General features: G+C 54.1%; 1 protein-coding gene across 1 annotated transcript; it reads left to right on the top strand.

Moving 5' to 3' along the window:
* Positions 1–5,912: 5,912 nt before the first annotated feature.
* On the top strand, positions 5,913–12,881 carry STOML1 (stomatin like 1). Its single transcript, XM_078613536.1, is given in 9 exon segments — positions 5,913–6,122; positions 6,763–6,904; positions 7,494–7,609; positions 8,223–8,372; positions 8,916–9,119; positions 10,466–10,697; positions 11,691–11,885; positions 12,578–12,597; positions 12,599–12,881. Coding segments are annotated over 8 exon segments (1,212 nt in total). The 5' UTR covers positions 5,913–6,122; positions 6,763–6,798; the 3' UTR covers positions 12,788–12,881.
* The last annotated feature ends 1,742 nt before the right edge of the window (positions 12,882–14,623 follow it).

Genomic DNA, 14,623 nt, shown 5'->3' on the forward strand with positions numbered 1-14,623 from the left:
TCGCCTCATCTAGAACGTGACGTCACAGACAATGCAATAATATTTCGATTAAAAGCTTTCGTGACTGCAGGGATTCGTCTTCTTGGTTCTTTCGGTAAAGTCACGTAGAATGGAAATAATAAAAATAAAACATAATAAAATAATTGCGTTGTGGCCGAAACGTCGTGAGAATTATTTTATTGTTTTATTTTTATTATTTTATTATTTCCATTCTACATGACTTTACCGAAAGAACCAAGAAAATGCAATACAGTTATATTTTATTTTCTAACTACGCGACTTTACCGAAATAACCAAAGCGTATGGATTCCTGCAGTCACGAAAGCTTCAAATCAAGAATGCAAGAATAGGAAGATGCAATCCAGGGACTTACGAACGAGTTCGGTTTCCAGAGGTATGTTCGTGAGTCCAACTTTACAAACCCTGTCAATTCCAAACACCTTGTACGGCGTACACACAAAACACGGGGAATGGCTTTAAAAGTTGTATAATTTAATGTAGACGTAGATGCCACTGATTCTTCACGTTCTGCAGACGTGGATGCCACTGGTTCTTCACGTTCTGTAGATCCACTGGTTCTTCACGTTCTGCAGATGTAGATGCCACTGGTTCTTCACGTTCTGCAGATGTAGATGCCACTGGTTCTTCACGCTCTGCAGATGTAGATGTCACTGGTTCTTCACGTTCTGCAGATGTAGATGTCACTGGTTCTTCACGTTCTGCAGATGTAGATGCCACTGGTTCTTCACGTTCTGCAGATGTAGATGCCCCTGGTTCTTCACCTTCTGCAGATGTAGATGCCACTGGTTCTTCACGTTCTGCAGATGTAGATGCCACTGGTTCTTCACGCTCTGCAGATGTAGATGCCACTGGTTCTTCACGCTCTGCAGATGTAGATGCCACTGGTTCTTCACGTTCTGCAGATGTAGATTCCACTGGTTCTTCACGTTCTGCAGATGTAGATGCCACTGGTTCTTCACGTTCTGCAGATGTAGATACCACTGGTTCTTCACGCTCTGCAGATGTAGATGCCACTGGTTCTTCACGTTCTGTAGATCCACTGGTTCTTCACGTTCTGCAGATGTAGATACCACTGGTTCTTCACGCTCTGCAGATGTAGATGCCACTGATTCTTCACGTTCTGCAGATGTAGATGCCACTGGTTCTTCACGTTCTGAAGATGTAGATGGCACTGGTTCTTCATATTCTGCAGATGTAGATGGCACTGGTTCTTCACGTTCTGCAGATGTAGATGCCACTGGTTCTTCACGTTCTGCAGATGTAGATGCCACTAGTTCTTCATGGTCTGCAGATGTAGATGCCACTGGTTCTTCACGCTCTGCAGATGTAGATGTCACTGGTTCTTCACGTTCTGCAGATGTAGATGCCACTGGTTCTTCACGTTTTGCAGATATAGATGCAACTGGTTCTTCACGTTCTGCAGATGTAGATGCCACTGGTTCTTCACGTTCTGCAGATGTAGATGCCACTGGTTCTTCACGTTCTGCAGATGTAGATGCCACTGGTTCTTCACGCTCTGCAGATGTAGATGCCACTGGTTCTTCATGTTCTGTAGATGCCACCACCGCCATCTATTGCGCGGCGGTTGATCTTGTGACTTGATCCGAACAGGCAACTGGACATCTGGACTGGTTTGTTCGTATCTCTGAAAGTTTATAAGTCGAATGTTCGCAAGTGGAGGAGTCTCTGTACACATGTATCACAGGCTACATACAGTCGTGGCATTGAGTCGGCACCACGCACATAAGTTCAACACATTCGTCAATGACACTGCCTCATGTGACAAATTAACTGAGCAGGCGATTCACCTCCACATCATATCTGTCCCGTCGCGAAAAATAAAAGTATTTGTATTACACATCCCGTCGCTTTCTGGGGGTGCATCATTTCAGCAGTCTTGGCTCAACTGACTGCTGATAAAACACTGAATGCGAGTCATTGGGTCTCTGTGTGCGTTTGTGGGTCTCTGTTTGAGACTGTGGGTCTCTGTGTGCGTCTATGGGTCTCTGTGTGAGTCTGTGGGTCTCTGTGTGAGTCTATGGGTCTCTGTGTGAGACTGTGGGTCTCTGTGTGAGACTGTGGATCTCTGTGTGAGTCTGTGGGTCTCTGTGAGTCTAATGGTCTCTGTGTGAGTCTATGGGTCTCTGTGTGAGACTGTGGGTCTCTGTGTGCGTCTGTGGGTCTCTGTGTGAGACTGTGGGTCTCTGTGAGTCTATGGGTCTCTGTGTGAGTCTATGCATCTCTGTGAGTCTATGGGTCTCCGTGTGAGTCTGTGGGTCTCTGTGTGAGTCTGTGGGTCTCTGTGTGAGTCTGTGCGTCTCTGTGTGCGTCTGTGGGTCTCTGTGTAAGACTGGGACTCTATGCGAGTGTATGGTTCTCTACTGGTATATGGGTCTCTGCTAGTCTATACTGGACAATGTTTCTCTGTATTGCGTCTAAACGATACCGCATTTCAAAACAGTCCAGAAAGTGGCCTATTTAGGTTATAATCCGATTGACTACTCTGATTAGGATTCGGGTTGTTTTCAGAATCGTCTACCGGTTCAGGAACCGGTAACCGATTCCGGTGGAATGTTCGTAATGAGTGCACGGATTGGAACTTGCACCATCGTTTGCACCTGCCGCACCGGGAGATGGAATTGAACCGTCCGACTCTGGATGATGTCCAGCGAGCCACGAGCCATCATCAACAACAACACGGGCAGCAGCCCTCCTCCTCAACCCAAACAGCGGTGTCGCTCTGCTCACTGCGCGAGCGAGACTCTTCTCTGTAAGTGCGACCACGCTGTAGGTAGGGGGCCTCTGTCGGTATTTTGTTCGGTAATGAAAGAAAACCCCATTTCATCCCCACCCGTGGTGCTAGGGTGAGGGCTAAAGTTTGATGACCGTGTGTGCCTTCATGGGTGCTTCCCCCCCATCCCCACACACTCTGCAAGTACCGGCGGTGAACTTTACACCACCCCCTGGCGTGTTTACCTACTCGACGACGTCCTCCATACAACGTGGTGGTGGTGGGGGGGGGGCTCCCGTTTCATAGCTGTCACAATAACAACGCCCACGTGAGCTTCAGCCCGGCGGTAATCAGCATTGTGTGCTGATAGCCATCCACCCATCAGTCAGCGCCTTCATTGCCACACTGGGGAAGGGGGGTAATCGATGACGTCTATCTAGAAAATGGACTTCATGGCCATGTGTCAGCACACAATAAAAAAAAACACTCATCAGGAATATAAAGAAAATTAAATGCAAGTACTGTACAGAAATATATATCGTACTTTGGCTTACTAATGAATACACCTTGAAAGGAATCATTTATACGAAAGTTTGTTGATAAAGTTCACGTGGCTATTGTATTGGTTAATACAACTATTATGAACAGTTATACAACCAGTTTAACACGTAGGCTTTCGCGACTAATATCATTCATAATAGAGGTTGTTTTGGGTTAGATCGCGTAAATATGTGTCGTTAAAACCCGCCACCACCCGACACAGCCAACTAGTAAGGGTTGTCATTTACATTTGTAAATGTTGTGGCTTGGCTCTCCAACACACCGGTAGAAGGACAAGTTCAAAGGGCTCTCATAATGCACATGCATAATGTACGATGACTCACACCCCCCCCCCCCCATCATTGCGCAAGAGCGCAGAAGCGTGGTCACCACATCTACGGCTCTATATAAGGAACGAAGCAGGTGGACTTCTCCACAAATCTGTCTGTCGCCTGATGAAGCTGGTTGTAATTACTGGCGAAACGTCGTACTCAGATTGTGAATGTTGTGGCTTGGCACTCCAACACACCGGTGTGCTGTACTAGTATACTACACTATACACTACTATACACTACACTATACACTACTATACACTAGTGCTGTACTAGGGACGAATTGGCCACGTTCTGTTTACGTGACAACCCTTACTAGTTGGCTGTGTCGGGTGGTGGCGGGTTTAACGACACATTTATACATTTACGCGATCTCACCCAAAACACCCCTCTATTATGGAGTAATACAGCTCTTGTATGAAGCCCTTCCTTCCCAAGCCGCGTCAGTCATGGGGGCTGTTTGACCATACTTCACCACGCCGGTCAGTGCGGGGGTGGTGGGGGTCAAGGGGAGCGGTGGTGTAGCGGTTAGCGCGCTGCGCTGCGAATACGGCGGCCCGAGTACGATTCCCACTCACGGCCAACACTCAGTGACGATTATCCGAACCGGTCCTTTGCCTCCCCTAGGTCGACTCAGCCTCAAATGAGTACCAGGTGCGATGTGTAAACATCGCCACTGGGAAGACAATGGCGGCCGGGCGTGGTGTTGCCCACCCACCCCATCGTGTGCCGTGCCGGCCTTCATAGGTGCTCGCTGACAGCACTTGCCCCTAGAGTCTGTAAAGGCTACACGGGGGGATCTGTCTTTGTAGCACACTCAGAGAACACAGTTGCACGAGTTGGTGCATGTGGCCCTGTGAGCGTGTCTTGTCGTTGCAGCTCTGGCGGTACAAGAGCGGCGTGCAGCACTTGCCCAACAGCAGTCTGTGAAGGCTATACGGGGGATCTTTGTCTTGTTGGTGGGGGTCTCACTCTGAATGCTGCTGCTGCTGTACCGCCCTCTGCAGGCCGCCACGTGGCCCCCACCCATTCATGCGGGTTACTCAACGTGCAGCTTACTGCACCAAAACATATATATATCAAGTACACAATGACAACAATGGCGTAAACACACGTTTTATATATATATAAACACATTATGTATAAATCCTGAATTTTGTATATATTTAAGCCACGGTAGCGAGATGTTAACTCTCTCGCCTGGTCTACAGGAGGTCGTGTGGGTTCGATCCCGACCCTGACGCCTGCTGCTGCATATTTGGAGTTTGCTTGTCTCTCTCTCATCATCATCACCACGGTGGCTAGGAGATGTTAACTACCTCGCCTGGTGTACAGGAGGTCGTGGGTTCGATCCCGACCCTGAAGCCTGCTGCTGTGTATTTGGAGTTTGCGTGTCTCTCTCATCATCACGGTGGCTAGGAGATGTTAACTACCTTGCCTGGTGTACAGGAGGTCGTGGGTTCGATCCCGACCCTGACGCCTGCTGCTGTATATTTGGAGTCTGCGTGTCTCGTTCTCTCTCCATGGTCAGGTGGATGTTTCTCCGGGTCCTCTGCTGTGTTCATCCCCTCCATATTTATAAACACATGTTGAGTCTTCGGCTGCTCGACATGTACACGCGATAAGCGATCGTTTGCGAACGCCAGATCGCGTCTGAAAAAAGAGTTCAGTCGGCCTTACCTGGTAGAATAAAACAACTTTTAAAATAGTTTTATTTCAAATCGAATCGTCATGTATGCATGTTGAACTTCTTTCGCACCGGACGTAGCCAACCTTGCTAATCGAAGATTCGAAGGTGCCGGGGAAGGACAACAAACTAAACACAAATACGCAGTTCTGAAGAATATCCGTTTACAATCGAGATGTAAAAGTGCCCTGCTAAATGGCTAACCATCGAACAAATATGGTCATTGACAGTCACAAGTCGCGCTTCTGCGGCCGTGTCTCTCTTCCCCGTGGATTTTTTTCCCTCCGGGTCCTCCGGGTCCTCCCCCTGCACGCTGAGAATGGACATCGCGCGCGTTTTACATTTCCACGTGGCGCTGAGGCAGCTGAGCCACTGCTGAGAAAGAGACCCATCGCTCAGTGGGCCTTACCTGGCACAGTTTGTTTTGTGCTCTTTGGTTCTCTCGGTAAAGTCACGTAGGTAGACTTCACCGAAATAACCAAAGAGCATGGATTCCTGCAGTCACGAAAGCTTCAAATCCCAACATTTTTATATTTTTTATTTTTAAATACGAACAAAGCTCTCGAGCCGCCCCGCCCCCTACAATCTTCGCCCCGCCCCCTGAGGGTGAGAGGCCGCCGCGTGACGTCACAGACAACGCGGAAGCGAACGGAAGCCAAAGGCGCAGCCCTGCAAGTGCTTCTCGCTCCCGCCGCCACTGCTGGCGGAAGGCCCCCCACGAGTGGCCGCTAAAGAGACCCCCCCCCCAACCACTGCCTCTGCTGAAGCGCGTTTGACTTGGCCTACTCGTCCTCGCTGGCCAGACAAGGAGGTAGGAGCGCCCACGCCCTGCCCATCTGTACCGCGCCGTGCCCATACATCTGTAGAGCTGCCGGGTGCAGGCAGAGATGATTTAACTCGGCCTATGTAGGTCAATGAGTGTGCCTTTGTCTCTTGGTGGTGGTGGTTGTTGATGGGGCTGCGTACGGAGCTTCATTGAGACGGGGCTACGTGGCGGCCAGCAGAGGGCGATGCAGCAGCAGCATTCAGTGTTGTGCTGCACTTGTATGGCTCCCGCGCCTTCACCGACGCGCGCAGTGAGCGGTCTGGTGAAGCATGGCCTGTCAACCCCCTCGCGGACCCGCACTGCGTGGGGAGGCCGTCATCCAGCAGTGGGCTGGCGGTGCTAAGTGTAAACTCGCGCAGCGCGTATAAATATAGAGACAGGACGCTGGCAACTGCTGTGGCCTCTCTCTCTCCTATGTGCTGTGAAGAAGGGCCATGGCCCGAAACGTCTTTTCTTTTTAAGCAGCAGCAGCAGCCACATCGCCAGATGGTTGGAAAATAACAATTGCATCCCATCGGGCGACGACGGCTTGACTTGGCCTGCCTGGGTCTCCTCTCACTGCAGGGACAGGCCACGTGACCCGCGTGTGTGTGTCTATGCTGAACTTCTTTCGCACCGTACGCAGCCACACGTGCTAATCGGAGGTGCGACCCGAGGCGTCATGGCCGGTGCCAAGTATCAGGCGCTGTCCTTCCAGTCCGTGTTCACCTACAGCAGCCCGGACTCCACCAAGGGCAGCGGCGGCCTCAGCCAGGACGACGACTTCGGTATTGCAGGGAAACAGCGGATAGGCGGAGTTTCACGCTAAGCCCGACCAGGTCGGCGGGCAAAAAATAATGAATCTAAAAATTCACGCGAAATGCAAACGTGTAAAAATAGCGTCGCATTGTCTACGTGAATATTGTTGATGTGTGGGGTGGCCACCATTTTTAAAGGGATCCGAGCACCAAGGCTTGCCAGGTGTTGTAGGCGCGGGGCTGCGAGGTGCGGCCAGGACACGGCAGTGTCGGATCTCTCCCCTCGTGTACACAGCGGCACGGTGCTGGGCTTTCTCCAGACCATCCGGTCTTCTTACACTTGAAGCCAAAACTCTCAATGATTCGTGATATTGTCCAAACATCCACGTGCAGTTTCCTCCACAAGAAAAGTCATTGTGACTTTCGATATAAATCCCCACCAACAGCAGGACTCGGGCCCCTTCAACAACCGCCGTGACCCGGTCGGCAAGTGGAGGCCCGGGTGCTGCAGCAGATTGACAGCAGGGCTGCTCGTGTACACGCACTCGCGACGCGAGCACCTCTCCCTGGCACGGAGTCCCGTGTGCGTGTGTGGACGCTGCGTATGTCTTGTGCTCAGATGAGGCCGAGTCCGTCGAGTCATGGCTGTCGTGGTTCTGCTCGCTGGTCATCACGTCCCTGACGTTCGTCTTCGTGCTGCTCACCTTCCCGCTCTCCGTGTGGTTCTGCCTCAAGGTACCGCGTCCCGGCGTCACGAGCGCCCGCGGCGCTCCCCACCGTCGGGTCTCGGAAGCCATGCAGGTTGAGGCTGGATAGCGCTCCGATGGGTCACCGCCACGCGCAAACAGGTTGCCGTAGGGGCTGCGGGGATTGTGGACGGCAGAGGACGGTGCAGAAAAATCCATTGTACTCTACTCGTATGCTCCCACTTATTAGCACCTCACCATGACGAACCCGCACCGACCATTGTCGTGACGTCTGGTTGAATAACCCCCACGATTCGCGCCGCGTAGGGAGGCGTTAATGCGACAGTTGATTGACAAAAGGGATGTACATGTACGCACGTGCACGTGTACACTCTCAAAAGAGTTTTAGCTTTCCAGCTGAGTTTCAAAAGCGTTGGCGCAATGCCTCTGGGCTTCCGTCTCTTTCCAATACGAACAAAACTGTAGAGTCAAATTGCGTTGCGAGAGACGAACCGCCCCAATCTACGGAAAGGTTGCCCAAGAAGACCTCGCTACAAAAACCACGAAGGCCTCGCCACTTACGGGGGGGGCCTCTCTTAAGGCTCCGCCGAGCCAGACGGCCACTCGACCGTGACCGCCGCCCCTCCCGCCCCCGGCCGCAGGTTGTGCCGCAGCACGAGCGCATCGTGGTGTTCCGCCTGGGGAGGCTGCGCGCGCCGCTGGGCCCCGGCGTCGCGCTCGTGCTGCCCTGCATCGACCGCTGGCGCCGGGTGGACACGCGCCCGCGCGCGTTCAACGTTCCTCCCTGCAGGGTGCGTCGCTCCTCGCCCCCCCCCCCCTCGCCCGGTCCCCGTCCCCGCCGCCGCGGCGGGCCCAACGACCGCTCGGCCAAGCTCATCGCTGATGCGGTTGCTAGGTGCAGGCCGGAGTCGCACGACTTGTCGGTTGTTAGAGGTTTGGCAGGCAATGTGCGGTCACGTGACACGCACGCAAGGCGTGTGGATGGGCGTCGGGCCTTACTGCCGTTGCGTGCTACAGCACAGCTTTATATTCGTTTTTTGTATTTGTTTCCCACCCGATTTATTTAACGTTGTTTAAGTTTGTGCCCTGTTTTCAACTTATTCTTTGACACGGTTGTTTTTGCCCTGTTTTCTATTTTCTAGTTGGTACTTTATTTTATGTAATCATTGCTTTTGTCATTTGGTGACCCAGGTTAGTCACTGGGCTCCCTTTGTCTCTTGACTTCCCACCTGGTTAACAAACTCAACACGAAACTCACGCTGTGATGGTTCCCTTCTGAGCCAACCGCCCGTCCTCTCCCTCGCCGCTCTCCCTCTCCGCACGACCCGGCGCAGGCGATGACACGGGACGGCGCGCTGGTGTCGGTGGGCGCCGACGTGCGCGTGCGCGTGCACTGCCCCGTGCTGCTGCTCACCGCGGCTCAGGACGTGAACCGCTCCTCGCGCAGCGCGGCGCACACGGCGCTCACCTCGCTGCTGCCCCGCCACTCGCTGCACGAGCTGCAGAGCGAGAGCGCCAAGATGGCCGACGAGCTCGCGGTGAGACGGCGGCGTGGGCACGACGCGGCCCGGGTTAGGGCTTCGTCCTGATCGCGACGGCGAGCTCTGTGATGCCAGGGCGTGTCGGAGCGCTCCACTCGCATCACCTCTCATGTCAACACGTACGAAGGGGCACCCCCAGTGGCAGCTGTGCCTACGGGGCACAAGGTGACTCGGCAACGGGCTGCAAGCGGGCAATAGTCTGCCAGTAGGGGGCGATGATTGCCACGTCTAATCCCAATTCAGTTAAATGTTTAAATTTTTTTAGCATGACTCCGACACAATGGACTTATTGTTTCGATTGGTGTCATAGGATCTATAACATCCAGTGAGACAGACGGCGCGTATTTTTGTAGTTAATACACCCGCAGGAATAACCAGGGCTGTCTGCATGATTCGAACCGCGAACCTCTGCAACAGCCAGCGAACACTCGAGACAGCTTCCTGCCGAGTAGCGCACACAGTACACACACACACAGTACACACACACCCAGTACACACACACAGTATACACACACACAGTACACACACACACGCAGTACACACACGCAGTACACACACACGCAGTACAGACACAGTACACACACACACAGTACACACACACGCAGTACACGCAGTACACACACGCAGTACACACACACGCAGTACAGACACAGTACACACACACAGTACATACACACGCAGTACACACACAGTACGCACACACAGTACACACACAGTACACACACACATGCAGTACAGACACAGTAATTCAGTACACAGTACATTCAGTACACACACACACAGTACACACACAGTACACACACACACAGTACACACACACACTTAGTACAGACACAGTACATGCAGTACGCACAGCACACACAGTACACACACACAGTACACACACATGCAGTACACACACACGCAGTACACACACACGCAGTACAGACACATTACATACAGTACACACACACACGCAGTACACACACACACACAGTACACACACACGCAGTACACACACACGCAGTACAGACACAGTACACACACATGCAGTACAGACACAGCACATGCAGTACACACAGCACACATGTCCAGCTTCCGACCGTATAGCCACATAGCAAAGAAATCGCACAAACCGAACCCACTTAAAGCGAGGACAACCTGTATACACAATAGTATATACAATACATTTACAATAGGATAGTGACTAGTAGTAGCCACAGCCATAGCAAGATGTGTACTGGATGTGGTGTGCCGGGTGCGTTGCGGGGGAAACTCATGCGCGTCCTGCCCCCCCCCCTCCCCCGAGTCTCCGCGCGACTCCGGCTGATCTGGCCCGCCCCCTCTGTGCGGCCCGCACGCAGCTGGAGGTGACCAAGGTGACGGAGCCGTGGGGCCTGGAGGTGGAGCGCGTGGAGCTGGCGCTGGAGGCCGTGCTGTGCTCGCCGGGCGCGACCGGCCTCTCGGCGCCGCTGCTGCCGCCGTGCGTGCCGGGCCTCACTCCCGAGGCGTGGGGAGCGCTGGCCGGGCCGGTGCAAACCATCCTGGGCGGCGTGATGGCGATGAGCGACCGGCAGGCGGCAGGGCGCGACGCCGGTGAGCAACAAAGTCGCTCGATTGTTTCTCTTGGCTGAGCGCCGCCCATAATCGCAAGTAAAAGTACGCAGAAATGATTGCGCTCGTGCCTCCCAGCAAGAAGCGTCTGCGTTCGATTCCCGACTCGGGTGCCTCTCCGTAAGGCGTTTGTTCTCCCCCCCCCTGTTATGCACGGGTTTCCCGGTTCCCCAGTTTCCTCCCATTGCAAAAACAAAAAACCCCACAATGTACCCAGTATCGGCCTAAAACAACCCAATGCTGAAAATGTCCCTGCAAATTACTCAATTGGGTTTACAGAGCAGTAGCAACATCGCCCCTTACTGCAAAAAACTTGGCAGGACCCTCCCCAAAAAGAGTTTTGGGACTCGATGAGGCTCTCCCGGTGTAAAACAAGCGGAATGTAACGTAGTAAACGTAAAAAGCCAGCTCTCTGTGCGTGTATCTCAAGATGGCTGTAGGTGGCATCTTGAGATTCAGACGCGGGCTGGGGAACCTGCGGCCCGTGGCCCAGCCACGGCCTGCAACTTCATCCCACACGGTCCGCGGCAACACGAGTCTTCCACGAGCGACCTCTATCCATCGCTACGAGCATCTTGGCTGCACTAGACGGGTAATAGTGGTGGGAGACTTTGGCGGGGATTTTGCCGAGGATCGCTCTGGAATGCAAAGAGACACGGGAGTACGATGTCAAATACAACTGCAGGTGAGGTTCGTCGACAGATGGTAGATGAACCTCAAGGATGTTTTACAATCGGTGGATTTCCGGGTGTTTAGGGTATCGGCAGAAAACGACTGAGAACCCGGTGGGGATTTAGTCCTCGGCACGAGGCACTTTAGTGCTGCGGGGCGTCTACGGCTGTGAGCGTTCTGTTCCGGAATGAACGCTTTGGCTCGGCGCGGTGCCGGGGTTGTGTGGTGACCGTCGGGGTTGCGTTGGGAGCGACGGGTCTGCCCGGCCCTGGCGTGAACGCTGCCCACTCCCCTGTGCCGCAGGATGCTCGCTGCAGGCGGCGAGGTCCGCGGTGCAGGAGGGAGGGGAGGGGGGCGACGACGGTGACGACGCGCTGCTGGCGGCCGTCGGGCCGCTCCTGTGCGAGTCGCTGGTGGAGAGGGTGGGCGCCGTCTACCGGTTCGACGTGCAGTGTCGTGACGGCTCGTTCCGGACCTACCACCTGGACCTCAAGACCGGTGAGAGCGGCGCGTTCGTCGGCGCCGGGCGGTTTCATTCACAGTTGATTTGTAGGTCGCGCGACAAGGGGATCCGACCAAGGTTGTGTCGTGACGTCCCTCCACCACCCGGCGCAGCCAAACGTTGGCAAACGTTTAACGACGCGCCGCCCATTCTCGTGTGGCAGCTCACATAGGCGAGTTGAGGAACAAGTCTCAGCCAAATTGGGTAACGAGATTGTTGGTCATGAGAACCGTCCTGCACCGCACCATCGGCGTGCGGATAGCCATTCCAGCTTCGCCAGAATTGCACTCACTCCAAAGTGTGTGTGGGGGAGCGATGGCGCAGTGGTTAACACGCCGCACTACGAACCCGGTGACCCGAGTTAGATTCCTGCTCAGGCCCAACACAAGTGACGATTATCTGAACCGGTAGTGGGCCTCCCATAGGTCGACTCAGCCTTAAATGAGTACCTGGTGCGGCGTGTGAACATTGCCACTAGGGAGACAAATACGGCCGGGCGCGATGCCGGCCACCCACCCCCTCTTGCGCCGCGTCAGCCTTCATTGGTGCTCGCTAACAGGACTTGCCCCAACAGCTTGCATGGGCTACATGGGGAATCTTTATCGTTTTTACGGCGAGCCGAGTCCGGCGCGATCTGTGGCTTTACGGCCTTTGTTCGCCTCGCTCATCGCCGTGCGGCCGGTGCCAGGATCGGGGGCCGTGGGACGAGGGCCCCCCCCCCGCGGCGGCCCAGCCTCCCGACGCGGTGCTGGAGATGACGGAGCACGACCTGGTGGCCGTGATGAGTGGGCAGCTGCGTCCGCTCACCGCCTACATGAGCGGTCGACTCCGCATCAGCGGCGACCTGGGAGCCGCCACACGCCTCGAGGAGGTGGCCAAGGCGGCATGCCACCTCTAGCCACCCGGGAACACCCCCAGCTGAGCCCACCCCACCCAGGGCCACCCCCACCCAGGGCCCCCCCCACCCGGGTGCCAGCCCCAGGTTGGGCCACCCCCACCCAGGCCATTTCCAGCTGGGGCCACCACCACCTGGGGCCATGCAGTAGACTCACCTGTAGACACTGTCAGCCGTAGACACTCTCACCTGTAGACACTCTCACGTGACATCACCGCACCGCATGCAAGCCGCTCATTCGTTCCCAGGCCCCCCCGTACGAGCTCGTCCGTCTGGTGAGAGTTGCGGAGTCTTCCGCTTGGTTTCGGGTCCGACACGAGAGCTGTTTTGATCACATCTTCCTTGAACGATTGTGGTGTACCCCTACAATGGCTTAGTTCATAATTTAAAAATTAGTTAATTTATATTTACGCCATCGTTATCGTGCAAAGGCTATGGTGGTGGCGCCTTTTCGCAGACGAGTAGAGTCCGCCAGCAGGGAGGGACATTGCGATGTGGGTTTTGCCCAAATTAAGGTGAACGTAATCTTCACAATTCGGCAAATTTGGACGGCGACCTCGGCACGTGTGGCCTCCCACTCTGTCATGAATGACAACGCGGGATCTTTAACGTCGACTGTGAAGCAGGCAGCGCGTAGCATTTCCCTTCAATAACGCACGCTGCAGTGTTAACCAGAACGGCCGCTCGCCTCAAACCGCTGCGATGGAGGTTCGACGGCACCACCGCTGGGCCACGGCCATCGCCGTCCCGGGTGTTGCGTGTTTAACTCTATTTATTTCTCCGTGGGCGGGGGGTTCGTTTGTAAATTTTTGTTCCGCAGTGGTAATGTTTGCGTACATCTGCGCTTAAGCGCGTGCGTTACAACTTCAGCAACGAGCCTTCGTGTGGAGTTTTAAAAATATTTTTATTTAAAGCTCGTCTTTTGATATTTTGCTGTGCGAAGTTTAATGCTGCGTCCCTCGACCAAGAGACTTTGGTCCGACGACTGTCTTTCTCACCCAGGGCATCGCGTGCATCTTGAAATCAAAAATGCTCATGGCAGTCAAATAATCTGTTACTGTTTTTTTTAAATCAAACGTTCCATAAATTATTCCATGTCAAAAATGCATGCGTCTGCTAATTACTCTAGTTATGAGTGAAATGGAGGCGCACACACTGTTATGGGAAGGCAATGAGTAATTACACTACACATAGGGTGGTGACCACCGACCTATTCTCGCTAACACTGACACTATCTGATAACGACTGGCATGGCCAAGCCAGGAGGACTACTGCTTGGCCACGCTGACTTGAGGCTTGGCTTCACTCTTCATGAGGCGTCTTCATCCCGGACCCGAGCAGCCCCGCACCTCGTGCGGAGGCCGCTTATATGCGCCTCGGCGTGGCCAGGCCACACCCACCTTCGAGAACCCTCGAGAAGGCTCTGCTTCTGGCCACGTGACCTCCAAGGTCCCCCCGGGGCCCCCGGCCCCCACCTAGATCCGGTCACGTGTCCGGCCGGGTTCATACAGAGTGCGGCGGCCTCACACGACTCCCGTGGCACTGACCGACGGCTTTCAGGCTCCCCGGCCCGGCCGTGACGTCACTCCCACAATCACACGTAGTGACGTCATGTGTGTGTACAGACCCACACGGTAGTGACGTTACAAGTCACTACATGAGTACACCTCATGGGATGAGCAAGGGTTACAGGGTTTGGCTGCAATGTGGCCAGGAAATGATAGAACAATGGATTATTGCCTCTACCTGAGGTGAGCTTTGATTCCTACATGCCGGTGTGTGCGCCGCTGGGTTTTCTCCGGGGTTGTTTTTGGTTTCTTCCAGCATGAAGCCATTTGT

The sequence above is a fragment of the Lampetra planeri genome, chromosome 41, assembly GCF_965212315.1.
Source record: "Lampetra planeri chromosome 41, kcLamPlan1.2.h2, whole genome shotgun sequence".
NCBI lineage: Eukaryota > Metazoa > Chordata > Hyperoartia > Petromyzontiformes > Petromyzontidae > Lampetra > Lampetra planeri.